The following is a 21,548-nucleotide window of genomic DNA, read 5'->3' as shown; positions in this document are numbered from 1 at the left end:
CCAACCATTTCATCCTCTGTTGTCCCATTCTCCTGCTGCCTTCAATCTTTCCCAGCATCAGGGTCTTTTCCAATGAGTCTGTTCTTCGCATCAGGTGGCCAAAGGATTGGAGCTTCAGATTCAGCATCAGTCCTTCCAATGAACATTCAGGACTGATTTCCTTTAGGATGGACTGGTTGGATCTCCTTGTAGTCCAAGGGACTCTGAAGAGTCTTCTCCAACAGTTCAAATGCATCAATTCTTCAATACTCAGCTTTATTTATGATCCAACTCTCACATCCATACATGACTACTGGAAAAACTATAGCTTTGACTAGGTGGACCTTTGTCAGCAAAGTAATGTCTCTGCTTTTTAATATGCTGTCTAGGTTTGCCATGGCTTCTCTTCCAAGGAGCAAGCATCTTTTAATTTCATGGCTGCAGTCAACATTTGCAGTGATCCTAGAGCCCAATAAAGTAAAGTCTGTCACAGTTTCCACTGTTTCCCCATCTATTTGCCATGAAGTGATGGGACCAGATGCCATGATCTTTGTTTTTTGAATGCTGAGTTTTAAGCCAGCTTTTTCACTCTCCTCTTTCACTTTCAGAAGAGGCTCTTCAGTTCCTCTTTACTTTCTGCTATAAGGGTAGTGTCATCTGCATATTTGAGGTTATTGTTATTTCTCCGGGCAATCTTGTTTCCAGGTTGTGCTTCATTCAGCCCAGCATTTCACATGATGTACTCCATGTGTAAGTTAAGTAAGCAGGGTGACAGTATATAACCTTGACAATACTCCTTTCCCAATTTGGAACCAGTCCGTTGTTACATGTACAGTTCTCATGGTTGCTTCTTGACCTGCATACAGATTTCTCATGAAACAGGTAAGGTGGTATGGTATTCCCACCTCTTTAAGAATTTTCCATAAAAAAGATCTTCATGACCCAGATAACCATGATGGTGTGATTACTCACTTAGAGACAGACATCCTGGAGTCTGAAGTCAGGTGGGCCTTGACTTCAAAGGCTTTGGCATAGTCAATAAAGCAGTAGTAGATATTTTTCTGAAACTCTCTAGATTTTTCAATAATCCAATGGATGTTGGCAAGTTGATCTCTGCTTCCTCTGCCTTTTCTAAATCCAGCTTGAACATCTGGAAGTTCTCGGTTCATGTACTGTTGAAGCCTTGATTGAAGAATTTTGAGCATTACTTTCCTAGCGTGTGAGATGAGTGCAATTGTGCGGTAGTCTGAACATTTTTTGGCATTGCCTTTCTTTGGAATTGGAATGAAAACTGACCCTTTCCAGTCCTGTGGCCACTGTTGAGTTTTCCAAATTTGCCGGGGTATTGAGTGCAGCACTTTGACAGCATTATCTTTTAGGACTTGGAATAGTTCCACTGAAATTCCATCACTTCCACTAGCTTTGTGTGTAGTGATGCCTCCTAAGGCCCTCCTGACTTCAGACTCCAGGATGTCTGGCTCTAGGTGAGTCATCACACCATCGTGGTTATCTGGGTCATGAAGATCTTTTTGTATGGTTCTGTGTACTCTTGCCACTTTTCCTTAATATCTTCTGCTTCTGTTAGGTCCACACGGTTTTTGTCCTTTATTGTGCCTGTCTTTACAGGAAACATTCCCTTAGTATCTCTCATTTTCTTAAAGAGATCTCTAGTCTTTCCCATTCTGTTGTTTTCATCTCTTTCTTTGCATTGATCACTGAGGAAGGCTTTCTCATCTCTCCTTGCTATTCTTTGGAATTCTGCATTCAAATGGGTGCATCTTTCCTTTTCTCCTTTGCCTTTCGCTTCTCTTCTTTTCTCAGCTATTTGTAAGGCCTCCTCAGACAACCATTTTGCTTTTATGCATTTCTTGGGGACGGTCTCGATCACTGCCTCCTGTACAATGTCACGAACCTCCATCCATAGTTCTTCAAGCATTCTATCAGATATAATCCCTTGAATCTATTTGTCACTTCCACTGTATAATTAACCATAAGGGATTTGATTTAGGTCATACCAGAATGGTAGGCTTCAGTCCATGGGGTCTTGAAGAGTCGGACACGACTGAGTGACTTCACTTTCACTTTTCACTTTCATGCATTGGAGAAGGAAATGGCAACCCACTCCAGTGTTCTTGCCTGGAGAATCCCTAGGATGGGGAGCCTGGTGGGCTGCTGTCTATGGAGTCGCACAGAGTCGGACACGACTGAAGCGACTTAGCAGCAGCAGCAGCAGCTACAAGGGCTTGTAGGTCATCATAGAAGACCCGTTTAACTTCAGCTTCTTCAGCATTAGTGGCTGGGGCATAGACTTGGATTACTGTCATATTGAATGGTTTGCTTAGAAACAAACACAGATCATTCTGTCATTTTTGAGATGGTACTCAAATATTGAATTTCAGACTCTTTTGTTGACTATGAGGTCTACTCCATTTCTTCTAAGGGCTTCTTGCCCACAGTAGTAGTTATAATGGTCATCTGAATTAAACTTGCCCATTCTAGTCCATTTTAGGTCACTGATTCCCAAAATGCTCATGTACACTCTTGCCATCTCCTGTTTGATCACTTCCAGTTTAGCTTGAGTCATGCGTTAACATTCCAGGTTCCTATGCAATATTGTTCTTTACAGCATCAGGCTTTACTTCCACCACTAGTCACATCCACAACTGGACGTTGTTTTCGCTTTGGACCATCAGAGAAATCCCAAAAATGTCTAAATTTAATACATCAAAAACCAGTCTTCTCTGGCTGAGAAACGTACAGGTTTGTGTCAGAAGAAAAGCTATTACAAGGGTTGGAAGTTATTTGCCTCTGGGGGAGACTGGCATGTGACAGCTGTTTTACACTGTCTTCATTTATGCGAGAATTAAAACCACACACACACAAACCATGCACTGGCGTAACTCTGATTTTAAAATATATCAAGTAGAAAAAGTTGTTTGTGAAAACGCCTCATCTCTACACCCAGAAGGCTCAGCAAACCGTCTCCACAGCAACCCAAGGCGTCTCCGAAACCAGCTGCGCCACGTAGGGCCGGGCGAGGGTGACGCACTTCCGCCTCTGGTCCCGCCCCTCTGCCGTAGGGGCGTGGTCGTCTGGTACCCTCTTTCCCGGCGTACGCGTCTTCGGAAGCCGGGGGCTTGGGTGCCAGTATCCCGACGCCCCGCTGGCCGCGGCCCCACGCGTTGAGAGGCGCGAGAATTGCCGTAGTTTGCAGTCTGTATTCGTTTCACAACGTGTGCACACGTCAAACGCGAGAGCGGACCCGAACTATTCTCCCGGAAGCAAGGCTGGCGGCTCCCCTCCCTGTCGGGGCGGGGCTAGGGCCGTAGCTCAGCCCTCACTCCCCTTACGTCACGGCTCTGCTGGTTCTCCTGGGAGTTGTGGTTCGGACCCGCCCCCCGGCCGTGGTCCCAGGGGGCTGCGGACTACGGGTCCCGGCAGGCCTCGCGTTGGCCCCTGAGCCCCTGGCGCCGGGGGCTTTGGGCGGCCTCAGCCAGTGGACTCCGGCGCTGCGCGGCACAGCTGAGCACCTGGCAGGTTGGCTGGCTCAGAGCAGGCTAGCTCGCGGGCTGGCCGCCGCACACACTGAGGCCGCAGCCGACCGACTGACAGACTCGGCGCTTCTCAGGCCCCCGGAGCCTAGGCGCAGAGCGGCCCGGACGCAAACTTCCGGGCAAGTGGAAGGGTCGACAGGGCCACCAGGCCCGGGGTCGGCAGCGGCGGGGGCCCGGGGCGGTTTCCCGAGAAAGGTGACGAACGACGGGGGCGGGACGGACCCGAGCGAGTGCGGAAGGGGTCACTTTCAGTGTGGGCGCACGGCTCAGCCTGTCCAGCCCCGCCCCCCCGCAGGCCAGCTGCTGGATCCAAGGCGCAGCGCTGGGCGCTGACGTCGGCTGAGCCGGGTCTGCCAGCCCTCCGGTTCCTACCCCGGCGGCCCTAGACCCTCGGAGCCCTGCAGGGTAGGAGGCAGGCCCTTCGGGCAGCTCTGGTGTCGTGAGCGTGGGCCGTGCATGGGCGTGTAGACAAACCAGCGAGGCGCTGATTGTGCGTCTTGGCATGCCCCCCGCCGCCGCAGGGTCGGATGGCTCAGGGCTTGAGCCGAAGGTTAAAGGCCAGCCCCCAAGTCTCCAGGCTTCAGGGCTGCAGCCCACCTGTATGTAGGCCGGCAGGGGCGACTGGACAGCTAGATAAGAGAGCTCTTGAGGGGCTCAGATTTTGTCTGATGCCGCTTCAGAGAGGTTTTGCTTGTTTTTGAATGTGTCTAGGGTGTTGGGGTGTGAATAATCCTGCCTCTCTTCTTCTGAGCTCAGAACCAATAGAGAAAATAAGTAAAGGTGCCTGACAGGCTCCTGGTGGGCCTCAGTGGGGCAGGGGTTGCAGGAGCGTTGCAGTGGAAGCACTGGCACACCAGGTCGTTCCTGGCGCGTCGTCTCCTCTCGCCTTTCCCTCTGGCCTGTTGCTCCAGGTGCAACAAGTATCTGAATGTCATGCTCCAGTCCAAGACTGGCCCTGTGCAGTGGTTGGGTGGTGATTGCCCTTGCCTGAGGGCTTCTGTTTGGGTCACCAGAATTAGGGTGATGGCTGCCTTCTACTTCCTTTAGGCCTTCTTCCAGCAGGTGACTGACAGGCCAGACTCCCTGGCCACTCAGGATGTCCACCTCGGCCTCAGCCAGAGCTGCCACATGACCCGAGCCTGTGATTCGCCAAGTCTTGCCAGTTGACTGTGCCACATGTGGTGCGGATTTAAACACCGTCATTAGACCAGCCGGAGGTGCCCAGAAAGGAGTGGCAGCCTCTGGTGGCCAGCAGTCGGCACCCAAGTTGATTCTTCTCAATAAAGACAGTTTACCAACTTCCTAGCTAAATGGGATTTACTCTTTGCAGCTTTGTAAAGTTTTTTTCATAAAATAATCAAAATAGTGCAAATACTTTATTTCTATACGTCTAAACGTGTGCTTTAGAAATACTTCTGCCTTCCAAAGAAACTAGTAAACCAATAGAGCAGACCCAGGTGTCCACCCATTTGGTTGAGATGGTAAATGCTAAAAGTGTAAGACTGCCTTTTAAAACCCATTTTTCCCCAGACCTGCTGACTTTCTACCTGTTTGGTTTGCTGTGCTCTGTGTCAGCATGGATTCCAATCTCCAACAGGAAATCTTGGTGGCTGAGCAAACGTGTGACCCGAGAAACAGCAGCTAAGCATTTGGGATGCTGACAAGAGGCTGGTGTATACACTAAGGTAAGTGCCAGCTGCTCATGCCCTGAGTGCCTCTGTGTTTGTTCGCGCTTGGCCGTGTCCAACTCTTGGCGACCCCATGAACTGCTGGTCATCAGGCACCTCTGTCCATGAAGTTTTCCAGGCAAGAATACTGGAGTGGGTTGCCATTTCCTACTCCAGGGGACCTTCTCCACTAAGGGATAGAACCCCCATCTCCTGTGTCTCCTGCATTGGCAGGAGGATTCTTTACCATTGCACCACTTGGGAAGCCCTCAGGGTCATCATAAACCTTTGCAGCGACACCCTTTGGGGGTTCTGATGCCGCCAGACGCCTGGGTTGTACGCTCTGAGGAAGATGTCAGAGTACAGTGTTTCTGCCAAAAGGAGAAAAAGGAAGAGCTCTCTGGGTGAATTTCTCACTGAAACAAGAGTTCCCTTCCTCCCTATCTTCTCCCTTCCCCTGACCCTGGTCCATTCCCCACTTGCTATCCCCTCCCTTCACACCCTGGGAGACCTTCTGAGGTGAGATAGTGAGCCCTGATAGTGGGAGGGCTGGGGACCTGGAAGTCACATGGAGCACAAATGGCCATCTCCTGGGTCCTGATGACAACAATGACAAAGACCAGGCAGGGAGGCAGGTGGCAGAGTAGCAGAGAGGCCTGGAGAGCCTCTGGGCTGCTTCACAGGGGTCCTACAATGCTGTGCCTGAGCATTGAGGTCTGGGAGCCAGGAGGGCAAGCAGGGGGCATTGTTGGGGGCCCTGCTCAGACCCAGCTGGGGTGATGCCAGGCTGGATGGAGGTGCTGAGGCGCAGGACCCACCTGGGCACCCGGGGTGGAGTGTGGAGGGGAGGACTGCTCTTCTCTGTCCACTGTCCTTCAGGGGCACTGGTCTGAGCAGGAGGAAGCCCGAGGCTCAGTGTGTCCCTTCAGTTCTGTCCCCCGTGGGCTAATGGGCTCCCAGGGCACATACTTAGGGAGCGTGGCAGGTTGCTGGCCAGCACTGGAGAACTGTCTGGGTGTGCTATAAACAGGGATGTGCACACGACAGGTGCTGGTCAGAGGCACTTCTTGTGACAGGCTGGACTTTGCTGATGACCTAGTGGAGCCACTGCTGGCTGAGACTTGGTCCTCTTTTCCCACAGACCTTGCTGGGCACCTTCCACTCCTGACCATTCTCTGCCCATCCCCCTGAGGGCAGAGCCAGGCACTGGCCACAGCTGCTCTCCTACTTAAGATGTCCAATCACCCTAAGTCTTGTTGGAGACAAGGCCAGTGCCAGTGGATGCCAGCCCATGGCCAGTGGATCTGTAGGCCTACAGGAAGGGTTGGTGCAGCGGCTGGTGAGGTGGGCTGAGAGGCTGGGCTCACAGGCTGCAGAATAACTGTGGTGCTGATCTTGGGAGAACGTCCTTTCCTGCCCCTTTATCTCAATCCAGGGCCAGTTTCTTGGCCTTGCAGGTGGCATGTCCCCTGCAAGCAGGCACTCTCGCTGCCTATCTGCCCACACTTGTCTGGGTATGTGGTTGCCTGGCTGACTAGCTCAGCAGGGGGCAGCTCAGCACTGCCCAGGAGCCATGGCAATCCTGGAGGCTCCCAGCAGAAGGAGGGCCTGTGCCCTGAAGGGCAGCACCTCCTTTCTGCCACTGGGCCACTGACTCAGGCTGGGCTGCCCTGCCCGCTTGCACATGAGTGGCAGCTGCTGACAGACGCCAGGCAGGAGGCAGAGGCCACACGTGAACAGCCCTCTGACGAGGCAGCAGCCCTCAGGCCCTGCCCTTGTCTGGGGCTCACTGGCACCCAAGAGTCACAGGCATTCTCATGTGGGCTTCTCGCTGTGGCTAGCAGGACAGAAAAGCCCTGGTGCCTCCTCTTCAGTGGGTCCAGAGGCAATGGGGGGAGGGTGGCTGGAGGGCAGCGGGAGCAGGAGGCTGTACAGCCCCTGTGGGGCAGCCATCCAGGTGAAGGAGCAGCAGGGTGTTTTGCTGAGACTGGGCATCAAGTTCAAAAGACTCGTCATTTCAGATGGTCCACCTGTATCTGGAAGCCCTGGCGGTCCTGGGCGGGGTGAGGAGGGAGTGGGCACAGGCACCTGTAGGGGTGGGGGAGGACTCACAGAAGGCTGACCTGGCTGAGTAGTTCATACCACTGAGAATCTGAGGGTCATTCACTTGTACTCTAGGCTGGGTGTGGCCCAGGAGCCTTGCCCTATAGGCAGTGCCCCTCCCCTGCATACCCTGTGCCAGGCGCTGGCCTGCAGGTGAGACTGGACAGAGGGTGGCCGTCAGGTGACCTGTGGGCTCAGGCCTGGGATGCTGATTGTTGGGCTGTGGTTGGAGGGGGTGGTCCAGGTGCAGGGGTGATGTGTGGGTTTCCTTCCCTGTTGCTGGCTGAGCCTTGGGCTGGCCTGGCGGGCTATGGCTGCTCTGGGCCACTGGGCACTAGAGGGAGCAAATATATCCCAGCAGGCCTCCGGGCCTCCTCTGGCCTTCCAGGAGCCACAGGAAGTGCAATGAGTTTCGTTCAGGGATCCAGGCCTGCATCTTCCCTGGCCTTGGGGCCCTCATGCTGGAGAGGCAGTCTCCAGAGATGGAGGGGTGACTGCTCCCTTACTGTCCTGGGGCCCTGAAACCCCTCCCTCTTCATTACTGTTTTTGGGGGCCCCGAGTCTCCTCCCTCTTCAGGTCCTGTTGCTTTAAACTCTTGGGGGTTGTTCAAATCCATTGATGTTAAACCAATTTTATTGAGAAATCACATAATACCAGGAGGCACAGGTCATGAGTGATCCAGCTTTGCAAAGTGAACACACATGTAATTGGCACCCAGATGAAGAAATAGCATGTCCTTGGTTCCGAGCCCCCATGACTGGCTCAGCCATGGTCTCCCTGCCTCCGGCGCCCTGGCTTGGCTTGTTCTGCTTGTGAGCTTCCTGTCGGTGGGGTCAGGTGCACGGCTCCTCTCCTTCAGCATCCGTTTGTGAGCTCTGCTGTGTAGTGTGGTGGGTCGTGCTCCCTTGAAAGTAAATCTTGTCAGGACCTGGTTCACCCTTGAGCCTGCAAGGTGGGCACTGCTGTGAGTAGTGCCACCTCCGTCAGGGCCTGCCTGGGGTGGCCAGGCCACACCTCCCAGAAGAAGGCCTGGCAGTGAGGCCCGAGTGACGGTGCAGCACCGCTCACCGGGCTGTGGGTCGCATCAGCCCCCCAGTGTGCTAGGTGCTGGAGGCACCTGTCCCAGGGTTTTCCTGTTTTCGGTCAGATAGTCTGCTTTGTGCATGAGGTCAGCAGGCTCTTTCCTCACTGTGGGTACACGGTCTTTGTGCCTCTCCAGTCTTAAATGCCGGCCAGTGTTTCTTCGGAAAGTTTTGTCTTACCTTGCGTGTTGATGTGTGCAGTCCTAGTGGGCCCCCCTGCCCCCATGCCAGCCACCCAGAACCTGATCTGCTGGCCTGGAGACCTCCTGACCAGATCCTATTCCCTGGTCCCTGGGGATCTGCAGTCCCATCACCAGGACTGCCCCGACACTACTGCTGCAGCTCCACATAGCTGCTGGAGAAGGGGAGCTGGGGGAGGCTCCCTTTCCAGAGAGGTGTCCCACCTGCCCTCCAGCCCCAGGGCATTCCTGCATGCCCCTCCCCCACACTGGTTTCCGCCTCTCCCTGGCAGTCCTCTGGTGTGACCTCGTGTGGCTTTCTCCATGTGGTCCGATGGTCCCCTCTCCCCGCAGGTCTCCACCATGGACCCAGACCCCCAAGCGGGCGTGCAGGTGGGCATGCGCGTGGTGCGCGGCGTGGACTGGAAGTGGGGCCAGCAGGACGGTGGCGAGGGCTGCGTGGGCACGGTGGTGGAGCTCGGCCGCCACGGCAGCCCTTCGACCCCCGACCGCACAGTGGTCGTGCAGTGGGACCACGGCACCCGCACCAACTACCGCGCGGGCTACCAGGGCGCACACGACCTGCTGCTCTATGACAACGCCCAAATCGGTGCGGGGCTGGGGGCGGGGCTGGGGCGGAGCTGGGGTGGGGGCGGGGCTAGCAGCGCCCCTGACGCTGCGCCCTGCAGGTGTCCGCCACCCCAACATCATCTGCGACTGCTGCAAGAAGCACGGGCTGCGGGGCATGCGCTGGAAATGCCGTATCTGCTTCGACTACGATCTCTGCACGCAGTGCTACATGCACAACAAGCACGACCTGGCCCACGCCTTCGAGCGCTACGAGACGGCCCACTCGCGCCCGTGAGTCCCCCCGGCCGTCCCCGTGTCCCACCCCACCTGCAAGCGTCCAGGGCCTCCTGAGAATGCCTCTGACACACGACGAGCCTTGGTCCGGGACAGCTGGAGCTGCCTCCTGCTGACTGCTCTGCTGCAGGTCAAGTCTGTCCTGAGCCATTTCCTGGAGGAGTGACCAGGGTGACGATCACCCCAGGGGCCTGGGCATTGACACCAGCCCCCACCCCCTACAGAAGGCGACTGTGTCCACCTAGCAGGTCCGCGGAGGTCGGTGCTGTGGATGGGGCCTCCTCTCACCCTGTCCCCTCCTCTTGCCAGGCTCTCCCTGGCCCCCCAGTGCTGCCTGACCAGGGCTCTGAGAGTGGCCTGCGTGGGGTGTGCTGCTTGCATCTGCTGTGGTCGAGGGCCCACGCTAGGGCGGATGGGCAGCCAGAGGTGCACCCCTGCCACCCGCACTGTTGCCTTCGCCTCCTCGACACCCCCACCTGTGGAGGGGAGGGATGTGCTGGCTAGGGAGGGAGCTGGGAGCAGCCATCTGACACCTCTGGCCAGGCCTGCCTTCCTCACGCCCGTGTTTCCCACATGCTGAACCCTTCCCAGGCCAGGCCGGGTGCTGAGCTCTGGGCATAGCTCTGACAGGATATCTAGCTCTCCAGGAGGTGGCAGATGTGGTGTGACCACACACAGGAACCATGCGGTGAGGGTGGGCCTGGAGCACCTGTCCAACCTGGTGTCATGAAAGGTCCCTGGAGGGAACCAGTCAGCAGCCCCACTCAAGATCCAGTGTGAAGGGCACTGGCCTGGGGGGCCTGCAGTTCCAGGGGAAGAGACTCGGGGGTGGGAATGGGGAGCAGGGCTGGCAGAGCATAGGGCCTGCTCCTGGCATCACTGCCCTTCATGGCCTGGGACCTACTCTGTTTCCCGTAGGGTCATGCTGAGTCCCCGCCAGGGCCTCCCAAGGATCCCGTTAAGGGGCATCTTCCAGGGGGCGAAGGTGGTTCGGGGCCCCGACTGGGAGTGGGGCTCACAGGATGGTGAGTGGGGGCCAGGGGGTAAGGTGGGGGGGCTCATAGGATGGTGAGTGAGAGGGCAGAGAGGTGGGGGTTTCACAGGATGTTGAGTGGGGGTGGTGGGAAGGTGGGGGGTCGGTTGCTGCCAGCTGTGGCTCATCCTCATGGTGTGGGTTTACCCTGCTGGTGGGGCCACTGTCTCCCAGGAGGAGAAGGGAAGCCAGGCCGAGTAGTGGACATCCGTGGCTGGGACGTGGAGACAGGCCGGAGTGTGGCCAGTGTGACATGGGCTGATGGCACCACCAACGTGTATCGTGTGGGCCACAAGGGCAAGGTGGACCTCAAGTGTGTGGGCGAGGCAGCTGGCGGCTTCTACTACAGGGAGCACCTCCCAAGGCTTGGTATGGGCAGGCCGTCCACCACGTGCCCCGCCCCCCTCATTTGCCCTCCGTCCTGCCCTGGGCCTGGGGGTGGTCTCTGCAGTCACTGAGGTGAGTGGTGCAGGCAGAAGGAACTGCCTGAGCCGGGCCTGCTGCACCCCCCACCCCCAGGCAAGCCTGCAGAGCTGCAGCGCAGGGTCAGTGCTGATGGCCAGCCCTTCCAGCGTGGGGACAAGGTCAAGTGTCTGCTGGACACAGACGTGCTGAGGGAGATGCAGGAAGGCCACGGCGGGTGGAACCCCCGGATGGCCAAGGTGAGATGCCCTACCTGGTGAGTTCCCGTGCCCACCCTCCCCATGTCCTCTGGCCCCCCGCCCTCCTGCTCCACCTGGCCACTGCCTCCATGACCCGCCACAGTTTATCGGACAGACGGGCACCGTGCACCGCATCACAGACCGTGGGGACGTGCGTGTGCAGTTCAGCCACGAGACCCGCTGGACCTTCCATCCTGGGGCTCTCACCAAGGTGCATGGGGGGGCTTAGCTGAGCCCCTTCTGCTCACTTCTGCACCCCCTTTCATGTACCCGCTTGGCCCTGGGTGTTCCTTCCTCTGGCCCTGAAGGACGAGGTCAGGGCCTGGTGGGTCTGAAGGGGATTCAGTCCAGGGAGAGGGACCTAGATGTGAAGGGGAGGCCCCAGGCATTGTTGGAAGTGGGGGCAAACCAGGCCCCACTGTGTGTCTGGGCCAGGGGAGCCTCACAGGCTGCAGGTGGCATGGTTGGGCAGAGTTCCTAGAATGCTCCTGTGGGTGCCGCCTGAAGGGTGGGAAGGCCCCTTAGGACAGGGGTGGACCCTGGATCAGGGTGGTGGGGCATGGTGAAAGCTGTTTGAGAAGCAGTATTTCTTAGAAGCAGGAGGGAGGAGGTGGAGGGCAGGTGGCAGAGCATCCGGTGACGGCCCCTGGACAGAATGTGGAGCCAGCACTCAGCTCGAGTTGGGGACACCTGGGGCATGTGGGCCTTCGAGGAGGGGCTGTGGCGGGGTCACAGGACAGGTGGTTTATACAGTGAATTCTGTCTGTGCAGGTGAGGGCACAGGTGTGGAGAAAGTTGCCAGGAAAGGTTTGGGGTGCGGGAGGAGCAGCCCCTGGCTGCACCATGTTCAGGCTCTGCCCCCAGTCGTCCTGGCGCCCTTCCTCCAAGCTGGGCTGGGCTGGTCTTGGCCGTACTGCCCGCCCCCTCATCAGCCGGTGGTCAGGCCTGCCCCAGCCTGAACACCCCTGAGCTGACTCTGGCCGTCACCCCTGTGGCTCGGAGGCTGGGCCGGCAGGGCTGTCCTGGTCACCTGTCACCCTTATTGGGTGAGACTCTGGTTGTCTTTTCAGGCAGGGGCTGGGGTCCTGGTGAGGTGGAGCTGAACAAGGGTGGGGGCCTTCCTGCTCTCCGACCCTGGGCAACCATGCCTGCTGGGGCCCCTCACGTGCTTCTCTTGTGCTCCTCTGTCACTCAGCAAAACTCCTGCTTGGTGGGTGAGGTGGTGCGGGTTATCGACGACCTTGACACGGTGAAGCGGCTGCAGGCTGGCCATGGGGAGTGGACCGATGACATGGCCCCTGTGAGTCCCCCACCCCTACCTCCATGCCCATCACACTAACCCCTGGGAGGCACGCCTGTGACCCCACCCTCTCCTCATTCAGGCTCTGGGCCGCATTGGGAGAGTGCTGAAGGTTTTTGGAGACGGGAACGTGGGTGTGCTGGTCAGTGGGAAGCTGTGGACCTTCAGCCCCTCCTGCCTGGTGGCCTACCGGCCTGAGGAAGATGCCAACCTGGACGTAGCTGGGCGAGCCCGGGAGAACAAAAGTGAGGGCATCCAGTGAGCAGCTGGTTGGGCCAGGTCTGCCCTGGCCACCACTGACCCTCAACCCCATCCTCCCCAGGCTCCCTGAGTGTTGTCCTGGACAAGCTTCGAGCCCAGAAGAGTGACCTGGAGCACCCAGGGAGGTTGGTGGTGGAGGTGGCTCTGGGCAACATGGCCCGGGCTCTGGACCTGCTGCGGCGGCACCCAGAACAGGCGAGCCCGAGACCTGCCTCCCGGCCCAGGCAGCCCCAGCGAGGGGGCTGAGGGCCAGGGACTGACCCTCTGCCTCTCCTGGCAGGTGGACACCAAGAATCAGGGCAGGACTGCCCTGCAGATGGCTGCCTACCTAGGTCAGGTGGAGCTGGTGCGGCTGCTGCTGCAGGCTCAGGCGGGCGTTGACCTGCCAGATGACGAGGGCAACACGGCACTGCACTACGCCGCCCTGGGGTGAGGCCCGGCCAGAGTGCAAGGGGGCTGGGCCTGCAGGTCCAGCCGGCGGGCACATCGCCCCTCCTGCTTCCTCTCCTGCCAGGAACCAGCCTGAGGCTGCCCGGGTGCTCTTGAGCTCGGGTTGTGGGGCCAATGCTCTGAACAGCACTCGGAGCTCAGCACTGCATGTGGCTGTGCAAAGGGGCTTCCTGGAGGTGGTGAAGGTCCTCTGTGAGCGTGGCTGTGATGTCAACCTGCCTGTGAGTGCTGGGTCCCCTGGCTCTGGCCCTGGGGTCAAGGAGGTCATGGCTGAGACCTCCTTGCCAAGTGATCACTTGCCTACCACTGGCAGGATGCCCATGCTGACACACCCCTGCACTGCGCCATCTCGGCGGGCACTGGTGCCAGCGGCATTGTGGAGGTCCTCACCGAGGTGCCAGGCATCGACGTCACTGCCACCAACAGCCAGGGCTTCACCCTGCTGCACCATGCATCCCTCAAAGGCCACACACTGTGAGTTTGGGGTGACACACAGGTCCTGCTGTGCCACTGGGCCACCCTTGGTCACCCCTGACCCCAGAGGCATCTCCCTGCTCCCACAGAGCTGTCAGGAGGATTCTGGCGCGGGCCCGGCAGCTGGTGGACGCCAAGAAGGAGGATGGGTTCACGGCACTGCACCTGGCCGCCTTCAACAACCACGGGGAGGTGGCACAGGTTCTCATCCAAGAGGTGTGGACAGAGTCCCCTGGGCTGCGGACTGGGGTGTCAGGGCCCCCCACGGTCCCTGGGTTGAGCCCGTGCCCACCCCTCCCCAGGGCCACTGTGATGTGAACGCTCGCAACCGTAAGCTGCAGTCCCCGCTGCACCTGGCTGTGCAGCAGGCCCACGTGGGGCTGGTGCCACTGCTGGTGGACGCCGGCTGCAGCGTCAACGCCGAGGACGAGGAGGGGGACACGGCTCTGCACGTGGCCCTGCAGCGCCACCAGCTGCTGCCTCTGGTAGCTGATGGGGGTGCAGGGGACCCGGGTCCCCTGCAGTTGCTGTCCAGGGTGAGGAAACGTGACTCTGGGTGCTAGGGAGGGGGCACATAACTGGGCCACAGGCTCCTTTGCCCTCTTCGCCCTCAGGATGGCGGGACCAGGCCTCGTAGGGCAGGCATTCTGGGCCACAGTGGTTCTGCGACCCTGGTCACCACTGCCGGCCCAGTGTTCCTGAGATTCTGACCATCTGGGGAGAGGGAGTGGGGTCTAGTGTTGGTCTCCATGCCACCAGCTGCCTAGTGGGGCCCTTTGCCTCCGGCTCCAGGGGCCTCAGGGGGCAGGTGCTCAGGCCTCTGCAGCCAGATAGCAGCGGAGGCTCCCTTCAGACCAGCGTTCCCAGGCGCTCCCCCTCACGTGACAGCGTCTGTCCCGCCATCCAGCTACAGGCCTCGGGCCTTCCAGGCAGCGCGGAGCTGACGGCGGGCGCAGCGATAGCCTACTTCTTAGCGCTGGAGGGCGCTGACCTGAGCTACGCCAACCACCGCGGCCGGAGCCCCCTGGACCTGGCTGCCGAGGGTCGCCTGCTCAAAGCCCTGCAGGGCTGTGCTCAGCGCTTCCGGTGAGCCGGCGGGGCGGGGGGGGGGGGGGGGCGGGCTCGAAACTCCGGGCCCTTTCAAGACCCCTGTCCCCACGCAGGGAGCGGCAGGCTTGCGGCGGTGGCAGCGGGGGCTCGGCCCAGGGCCCAAGACTGGTGCTCAGTGCTCCGAACACTGTGACCAACCTGCATGTGGCCACGCCGACGGGGCCTGAGGCCGCTGAGTGCCTAGTGTGCTCAGAGCTGGCGCTGCTGGTGCTGTTCTCGCCCTGCCAGCATCGCACAGTGTGCGAGGGTGAGTGCGGGGTGGGGAGGGGGCGCGGCAGCTGGGCTGGACGGCCCCTCACTCAACCGTGCCCTCCCCCCCGCAGAGTGCGCGCGCAGGATGAAGAAATGCATCAGGTGCCAGGTGGTCATCAGCAAGAAGCTGCGCCCAGGTGGGGCCCGGGGCCCGGCGCCCGCCCCGCCCCGCTGCCCCCAGGTGTGGGCTGCTGCACTCGCCCGCGGCCCCGCCCGCTGCCCACGGCCCCGCCCCTTGTCGTGGCTCACATCTCTGTTCGAGGTTCTCTCGCAAGACCTCAGCCCCGAGCCCCCGCCTCTGACCTGGACCTCTTCCGCAGACGGCACGGAGGTGGTCAGCGCGGCCCCCGCGCCCGGCCCACCACGGCAGTTGGTGGAGGAGCTGCAGAGCCGCTACCGGCAGATGGAGGAGCGCATCACCTGCCCGATTTGCATCGACAGCCACATCCGCCTCGTGTTCCAGTGCGGCCATGGCGCGTGCGCGCCCTGTGGCGCGGCGCTCAGCGCCTGCCCCATCTGCCGCCAGCCCATCCGCGATCGCATCCAGATCTTCGTGTAGCCGGCGCGCCCCCCCCCCCCCGCCCCTTTCCGGGGCCATGCCCCGCAGCCGCCCTCGCAAGCCCTTTCTCTGTGTTTTATAAAAAGATTGCTGGACTTTGTGCCTGGTTGCCTGTCTGGGGCGGGGCCGTGCAGGTCCCCCAACCGGGGACCGTTCTGACTGCACCTCTTACACCGTTGGCCCAGCGCTGGGTTCTGCGCTTTGGCCAAAGGCCTTGCAGGGCCTCTTTCCGATCCGTATTCTGCCCTTCTTCCCAGGACTCACGGGTCCAGAGTGCTGCCCGCACCCTGGCCGGAAAGAACGGGGCCCGGGCTTGTGGTGTCGTCCGGGGGTACTGAGTGGACCGAAACCCCAGCAGTAGCCACCTCCCGGCTCCTTGGGGTGGGCTACAGAGACGCGTTTTGGCTAAAGCAGGACACGGTTTCGCAGCAGGCTGTGCGGTCCTGGCTAAGTGGGGAGTTGGGCGAGGCCTCTGGTTTCAAGCCAGGAGCCCCGGCAGGGTCCCAGGACCGCTGAGCGTGGGAGGCGGAATAGGGATTTGGGGAGAGGGTAGGGCACAGGAAAGAGAGGCTCGGTGTGTTGGCTCGAACTTAGTCATGAAGTGGGGGAAGGGGGACTGCCCTCGTCTGGACCCAGCGGCCGGGCGCTTTCCAAGAACCACCAAAATGCTCCCCTGGAGCCTCAAGGCTGCCCGCCAGCCACTTGGCGCTGACCCTGCTGGCCCGGCGCGCCACTGTCACTCTGGGCTTAAAGCCTGGATGGAGAATGGGGAGGGCCCGCACCCCCGGCCTCCTCTGGCTGGGCGCCTCTCCACTCGGAGCAATTCCCCCAGCCTCCATCCCGTCTCCCCTCCCGCAGTCCGCTCCGCCCCGGCGGGCCTGCCGCCCTGCCCTGGATCCTGGTTCCCCCAGCCCAGAGGCGCCCTCACCTCCCCTCAGCCTAGCTCGGCTCCCCAGCCAGGCGCAGCCTGAAAGCCATCCCGTCGAGTCTTTTGCTCTCAGGACACCCGGCCCCCAGCCCCTACCCAGAACTGTCCAGACTTCGGTCCTGCTTGCGCGCCGCAGGGAGCGCCTAGTGCAGATTCCTGGCCCCCTATGGCCCCCACCCCCGCACCTTGTGCGCTTTCCCTGTCGCCCGCCAGGTCCTCCCGCTGGCCCCGGCAGGTCCCTCTCCCTCCTGGCACACAAACCTCGCTCCGCAGGCGCAGTCCCTCTTCCTCAGCCTGGTACTCACTTGCCACGTCCCCTCCCGTCGCGTCCCTCCCCTCTTGCGGGGTCCCTGTCGCCAGCGCCTGCGGGGGACGTGTCCTCAGCTGACCAGGATGGAGGTTCACTGCCGGGTCTCATGCAGTGTCGAGGGGTTTGGGGGGACTCCGTTTGGGAGAAAAGCTGCCAAGTCATTCAACTTCCAGCGAGTTTGGGGACCCCAGCTGACACTCCCGCCTAAGCCTGAGTCCCTGGCGTCTGTCCCTTCTCTGGCGTCCGGGGCCCTCCTCGCCCCCCCACTGCCAAGTGACCCCGCCCAGCGGGCCCTGCCCAGGCCACCGCCACCGACCCAGAGGCCCAGGTCCCTGCGCCCCAGGCTGGAGGCGGCGGGGGTGCTCCCGACAGTGAGCGGCCAGCTGGTTCCCTTCAGGGGCGGCCGCGCGCCCTCCCCCCGGGGCTGTAATCCGAGCCGCTGCCGCGCCGCCCCGCCGCCCCAGCCCCGACAGCGAGTCCGCAGGCGCCATGGGCCGCGGGGCCTGCGTCCCCTCGGCGGCGTCGGGGGCCGGCGACCAGGCCCGCCGGCTTGGAGCGCTGCTGGGCGCGCTGTGCCTCTTCCCCGCGCTCGTGCTGTTGGCCTGGCCAGGAACCCCAGCGACCCGGGCCGGGGCGAGAGCAGCGCAGGTGAGAGCGGGCGCGGGAACGGGGTGGGTCCGGCCCCGGCTCAGCGATCCCGGCGTGAGTCCGCGTGTCCGCGGATGCGGGGGGAGGGGCCGGTGGGGGGCAAATCTGCCGCCAGCTCCGCCCACTCCGACCGGGCTTGTTTTTAGTAACTTTTTCTTTCTGTTAAGTAAACCCGGCTCGGGGTAGAAAACCAGAAACAGCCGAAAGGCAGAAAGAGGGGCCATCAGCGCTCCCTGGAGCGCGCCCCCTTTCCAGGCCCTTTTCCTCGCTACCTGGGGCTTGGGGACAGTCCCTACCGCCTTCCCACGGAGCACTTGCTTCCCTTCAAGGGAGACGCTGCGCCCCAGACTTCGGGCGTCCTGGCCTCCGGGAACCTCGGTCCGCCGCAACCCCCGGCGCCCCGCAGACGCCGCTACACGCTGACCCCGGCCAGGCTGCGTTGGGAACACTTCAACCTTACGTACAAGTGCGGCCCTGGCCCTGGAAGGTGGGGGGTGCAAGCACGGTGCCTCCTGGCCGCCACCCCTGACCGTGACTCCTACCCCAGGATCCTCTCCTTCCCGAGGAACCTGCTCAGCCCCAGAGAGACTCGGCGGGGTCTGGCCGCCGCCTTCCGCATGTGGAGTGACGTGTCCCCCTTCAGCTTCCGCGAGGTGGCCCCCGAGCAGCCCAGCGATCTCCGCATAGGTGGGCGCCGTGCCCCTGCCCCCGCCCCACCCAGAGGCCCTCTCTCAGGCCCGTGCTCCCCCAGGCTTCTACCCCGTCAACCACACGGACTGCCTGGTCTCCCCGCTGCACCACTGCTTCGACGGCCCCACGGGCGAGCTGGCCCACGCCTTCTTTCCCCCACACGGCGGCATCCACTTTGACGACAGCGAGTACTGGGTCCTGGGCCCCACGCGCTACAGCTGGAAGAAAGGTGACGCGGTCCTGGCCTCCCATGGGGCCCCTCCACCACGGTGGGAACAGCGGGGATCTTTGAGGGGTCGTGTAGGTGATTTTGGGTCAAGCTGGCGGGGAGGGGAGGCTGGTTGGAGGCCGCAGGCCTGGGTTCCGGGAGTCTTGAAGCCCCCCCACCCCCACACCGCTGGAGCCGGAGCCGGAGCCGCATTCCTGGGGGCCAGCTCACCGCCTAGCCGGCCTGGAACATTCTTATCTTCCGTGGCTGCAGCGGGGAGGCTCCCTGCGCTGCAGCAGCTGTGCAGGCCGCGGGGAGCAAGGAGGTGGGGTGGGGGTGGGTGCTGGGCCGGGTACCGGGCGCTGACCGGCCGGGCCTGCAGGCGTGTGGCTCACCGACCTGGTGCACGTGGCGGCCCATGAGATCGGCCACGCGCTGGGCCTGATGCACTCCCAGCACGGCCGGGCGCTCATGCACCTCAACGCCACGCTGCGCGGCTGGAAGGCACTGTCGCAGGACGAGCTGTGGGGGCTTCACCGGCTCTACGGTGAGTGCCAGGCCGGTGGTGGGCTGCGGGAGGCGGGCGGGGGCGGGGGCGGGCGCGTCCTGAGGTCAGTCTGCCTTCGCAGGCTGCCTGGACCGGCTGTTTGTGTGCGCGTCCTGGGCGCGGAGGGGTTTCTGCGACGCCCGCCGGCGACTCATGAAGAGGCTGTGCCCCAGCAGCTGCGACTTCTGCTATGGTGAGGTCGGGTGTCCCCCTGGCCTGGGTGCGCAGGGGCGCCCGGCGCTGATCTGGCTCCCCCACCCCGAGCAGAGTTCCCCTTCCCCACGGTGGCCGCCACCCCGCCGCCCCCCAGGACCAAAACCAAGCTGGTGCCCGAGGGCAGGAATGTGACCTTCCGTTGCGGTCAGAAGATCCTCCACAAGAAAGGCAAAGTATAGTGAGTGACCCGCCCCGGCGCCCGACTGGGGGCGGGGGGCGAAGAGAGGGCAGGACCTTCCCTGCCCAGCCCTCTTCCCTCTCCACAGCTGGTACAAGGACCAGGAACCGCTAGAGTTCTCCTACCCTGGCTACCTGGCCCTGGGCGAAGCGCACCTGAGCATCATCGCCAACGCCATCAACGAGGGCACCTACACGTGTGTGGTGCGCCGGCGGCAGCGCGTGCTCAGCACCTACTCCTGGCGCATCCGCGTGCGGAGTTGAGCGCCGCCCTCCGGGCTGAGGCCGCTGATAAAGCACTTTGTCTCTTAAGTCTCCTTGCCCTTTCTTGGGAGGGTGGGCGGCTGCTCTTGCGCTCATTGGGTGGGGAGCCTGCTGAGCGGGCTGACCACTGGAGCCAGATCTGGCGTTTGCTCAGTGCTGGGGAGGCAGGGTCCCCGTGGCTGCAAGAGTCGGGTGAGCTCGGGAGCGGGGCTGGGGGCACCAGCAAAAGGAACTAGTTTGGAGAAGGTGGGGGCCCCAGACAGAGAGCCTGTCCAGCCAGACTAGTAGCTGGAGGTCTTCCAAGTCAGGAAGAGATGGGCCCAAGTGGGGTTGGAGGCCACCCTTTATCCCCCCTCCTATCAAGAGTGTGGGGGCCCAGGCGTCCCACACCCCCAGGGAGCACTAGCTCAGGATCCAGCACAGGACTAGCTGCTCAAAGAAGGATATACCAGACCTTTCCTCCAAGAATATTTTACTATTATCTTAAAACACAGTAACAACCTTGTACAAAAACCCACTGTGGCTGAGTTCACATGCCTGGTTCTGGGGGCCCTGCGTTGAGGAGCAGGAAGGTGCCCCAGTAGCAGCCTGAAGATTTAAAAACTACAAAAATCTCCACAGCTCTGGTCCCAGTCCCAGCAGTGACCGCCCGGCATGGCCCTCCTGTGGCCAAGTGTGTGGGGGTACGAATGCCCATCCTCCCCTCACAGGGCAAATCCAAGTCATATGAAAAAGTACAGCCTTTCCTCCCACAACAAGGAAAATGTGATTTAATCCTACAAATTTACAAGCCAAGGTAAAATAAAAAGAAAACGTGGAAAACTCCATGAGGCCAGCAGTCCAAGACTTGAGGTTGTACCCGTGGCAGCCCTATGGCAGTGGCACCCTGGTCCACAGTCTGGACCCAGACACCGCCTCCAACGCCTGCGCGGTCGGTGCTCCCCAGGGTGGGTCCAGGTCGGCTGGGAACCTCAGAACTTGAGGCTGAAGCCCGGGCCCGCGGCCGAGGCCCCCTGGTTTGTGGTGGTGAGGTGGAAGCCGGTCTCCTTCAGGTCGTCATCGCCCTGTGGACACAGTGGCATGTAGGGCCCAGGCCGGGCCAGCCCTGCTTCGGGGACTCCCCAGCTCCTGCCCACCCCTTACCAGCTGGCTGTAGCCCAGGCCTCCCTCTGGAGGTCTCGGGCTGGTGCCTCGCTTCACCCTCTGCTGTTCACTCTTGGCTGGCCACGTGGGGAACATGGAGGGGTCGATGGGGAGGGGGGTCTCGCGGAAATACTCATGCTTGAGGCCGTCTTCTGCGTTGACTCTCCGCCCAGGGAAATATGTCAGAAACCTGGGAGAAAAAGGCGTTACGTGCCACCAATGGGGCAGCCTGGGGGCAGGGCCAAGGTGGGCAGGGGTGGGGTGCAGGGCAGGACGCACTTGTTCATGAGGTCGAAGCCCTGGTCTGAGAGCAGAGCCCCAAAGCGCTTGCGGAGGTTGTTATAGGGGTACTCGGTGAAGGTCATCTTCTTGACAGCTGGGAGGTCATTGTAGCCAGGCCAGATTTTCTCACTGGGGGTGCCCAGGTCCTGTAAGAGGGAGCATCTCAAGACACTCAGGTCGTGCAGGGAAGGGTGGCCCGGCCTGGGCACCTGCACTTGCCCCCAGCGGGCACCTACCTTGAACACTTTGTTGATCTGATCAATTTCTGACTTCCCAGGGAATAGCGGCTTCTGAGTCAGCAGCTCCCCAAAGATGCAGCCCACCGACCACATGTCCACGGCTGTGGAGTACTCCTGGGGGTCAGGGAGGAGTCAGGGAGCGCTCAGGGGGCTGAGGGCTGGCATGCCCCGGGGGCTCCAGAACACCCACACTCACCTTGGCTCCCAGCAAAAGCTCGGGAGCTCGGTACCACAGCGTCACGACCACTGGGGTGTAGGCCTTCAGAGGGGACCCATACTCCCGTGCCAGCCCGAAGTCCCCCACCTACGAGGGGAGAGGGTGGGCTGCAGATGGCTCGAGGCCGGGAGCTGCCCTGCCCCCAGCCG

The 21,548-nt window shown here is 61.1% G+C and overlaps 3 protein-coding genes across 32 annotated transcripts in view; 2 read left to right on the top strand and 1 right to left on the bottom strand.

The window, feature by feature from the left end:
• The first annotated feature begins 3,437 nt into the window (after positions 1 to 3,437).
• MIB2 (MIB E3 ubiquitin protein ligase 2) lies at positions 3,438 to 15,626 on the top strand. Of its 20 annotated transcripts, none has more exons than XM_060396543.1 (20): positions 3,438 to 3,652; positions 5,131 to 5,218; positions 8,920 to 9,175; positions 9,255 to 9,426; positions 10,348 to 10,454; positions 10,637 to 10,831; positions 10,982 to 11,124; positions 11,228 to 11,335; positions 12,320 to 12,424; positions 12,507 to 12,669; positions 12,747 to 12,880; positions 12,966 to 13,114; positions 13,200 to 13,356; positions 13,449 to 13,609; positions 13,699 to 13,825; positions 13,912 to 14,145; positions 14,517 to 14,695; positions 14,773 to 14,966; positions 15,043 to 15,152; positions 15,292 to 15,626. In XM_060396543.1, the coding sequence occupies exons 3-20, from the start codon at positions 8,929 to 8,931 to the stop codon at positions 15,610 to 15,612; spliced, it is 3,006 nt and encodes a 1,001-aa protein (XP_060252526.1). In that variant the 5' UTR covers positions 3,438 to 3,652; positions 5,131 to 5,218; positions 8,920 to 8,928; the 3' UTR covers positions 15,613 to 15,626. The 20 variants fall into 20 exon arrangements, with proteins under 20 accessions (XP_060252526.1, XP_027831584.1, XP_027831581.1 ...); XM_027975783.3 differs by having other exon boundaries at positions 5,064 to 5,218; positions 11,240 to 11,335; positions 15,043 to 15,108; XM_027975780.3 differs by having other exon boundaries at positions 5,064 to 5,218; positions 15,043 to 15,108.
• A 1,599-nt stretch (positions 15,627 to 17,225) lies between these two features.
• On the top strand, positions 17,226 to 19,566 carry MMP23B (matrix metallopeptidase 23B). The gene is made up of 8 exons (XM_027975792.2): positions 17,226 to 17,416; positions 17,746 to 17,882; positions 17,964 to 18,103; positions 18,168 to 18,335; positions 18,697 to 18,861; positions 18,944 to 19,054; positions 19,129 to 19,255; positions 19,344 to 19,566. The coding sequence occupies exons 1-8, from the start codon at positions 17,258 to 17,260 to the stop codon at positions 19,516 to 19,518; spliced, it is 1,182 nt and encodes a 393-aa protein (XP_027831593.1). The 5' UTR covers positions 17,226 to 17,257; the 3' UTR covers positions 19,519 to 19,566.
• Positions 19,567 to 19,973: 407 nt separating this feature from the next.
• Positions 19,974 to 21,548, bottom strand: part of CDK11B (cyclin dependent kinase 11B) — a 40,650-nt gene continuing 39,075 nt past the window's right edge. For all 11 annotated transcript variants that reach the window (XM_027975767.2, XM_060396534.1, XM_027975771.2 and 8 more), the window contains 5 exons: positions 21,379 to 21,486; positions 21,180 to 21,296; positions 20,941 to 21,089; positions 20,662 to 20,851; positions 19,974 to 20,582 (listed from right to left, as the gene is read on the bottom strand). In XM_027975767.2, the coding sequence (XP_027831568.1) occupies positions 20,490 to 20,582; positions 20,662 to 20,851; positions 20,941 to 21,089; positions 21,180 to 21,296; positions 21,379 to 21,486 (657 nt within the window). In that variant the 3' untranslated portion in view covers positions 19,974 to 20,489. The remainder of the gene's footprint in view (positions 20,583 to 20,661; positions 20,852 to 20,940; positions 21,090 to 21,179; positions 21,297 to 21,378; positions 21,487 to 21,548) is intronic.

The sequence above is a fragment of the Ovis aries genome, chromosome 12 (genome assembly GCF_016772045.2).
Source record: "Ovis aries strain OAR_USU_Benz2616 breed Rambouillet chromosome 12, ARS-UI_Ramb_v3.0, whole genome shotgun sequence".
Taxonomy (NCBI): domain Eukaryota; kingdom Metazoa; phylum Chordata; class Mammalia; order Artiodactyla; family Bovidae; genus Ovis; species Ovis aries.
The sequence above is the reverse complement of the archived record's forward strand: the minus strand, read 5'-3'. Positions and strand labels throughout refer to the sequence as shown.

What these genes read in the sequence shown, in the direction of transcription:
- MIB2 (XM_060396543.1), top strand. Translation starts at nt 8,929, where the DNA reads ATGGACCCAGACCCCCAAGCGGGCGTGCAGGTGGGCATGCGCGTGGTG. An exon ending in GGAGTGGGGCTCACAGGATG is followed by an intron (nt 10,455 to 10,636) that starts GTGAGTGGGGGC and finishes ACTGTCTCCCAG; the next exon opens with GAGGAGAAGGGAAGCCAGGC. An exon ending in GGACCGATGACATGGCCCCT is followed by an intron (nt 12,425 to 12,506) that starts GTGAGTCCCCCA and finishes CTCCTCATTCAG; the next exon opens with GCTCTGGGCCGCATTGGGAG.
- MMP23B (XM_027975792.2), top strand. Translation starts at nt 17,258, where the DNA reads ATGGGCCGCGGGGCCTGCGTCCCCTCGGCGGCGTCGGGGGCCGGCGAC. An exon ending in GCCCAGCGATCTCCGCATAG is followed by an intron (nt 18,104 to 18,167) that starts GTGGGCGCCGTG and finishes GTGCTCCCCCAG; the next exon opens with GCTTCTACCCCGTCAACCAC. An exon ending in GCGCTACAGCTGGAAGAAAG is followed by an intron (nt 18,336 to 18,696) that starts GTGACGCGGTCC and finishes CCGGGCCTGCAG; the next exon opens with GCGTGTGGCTCACCGACCTG.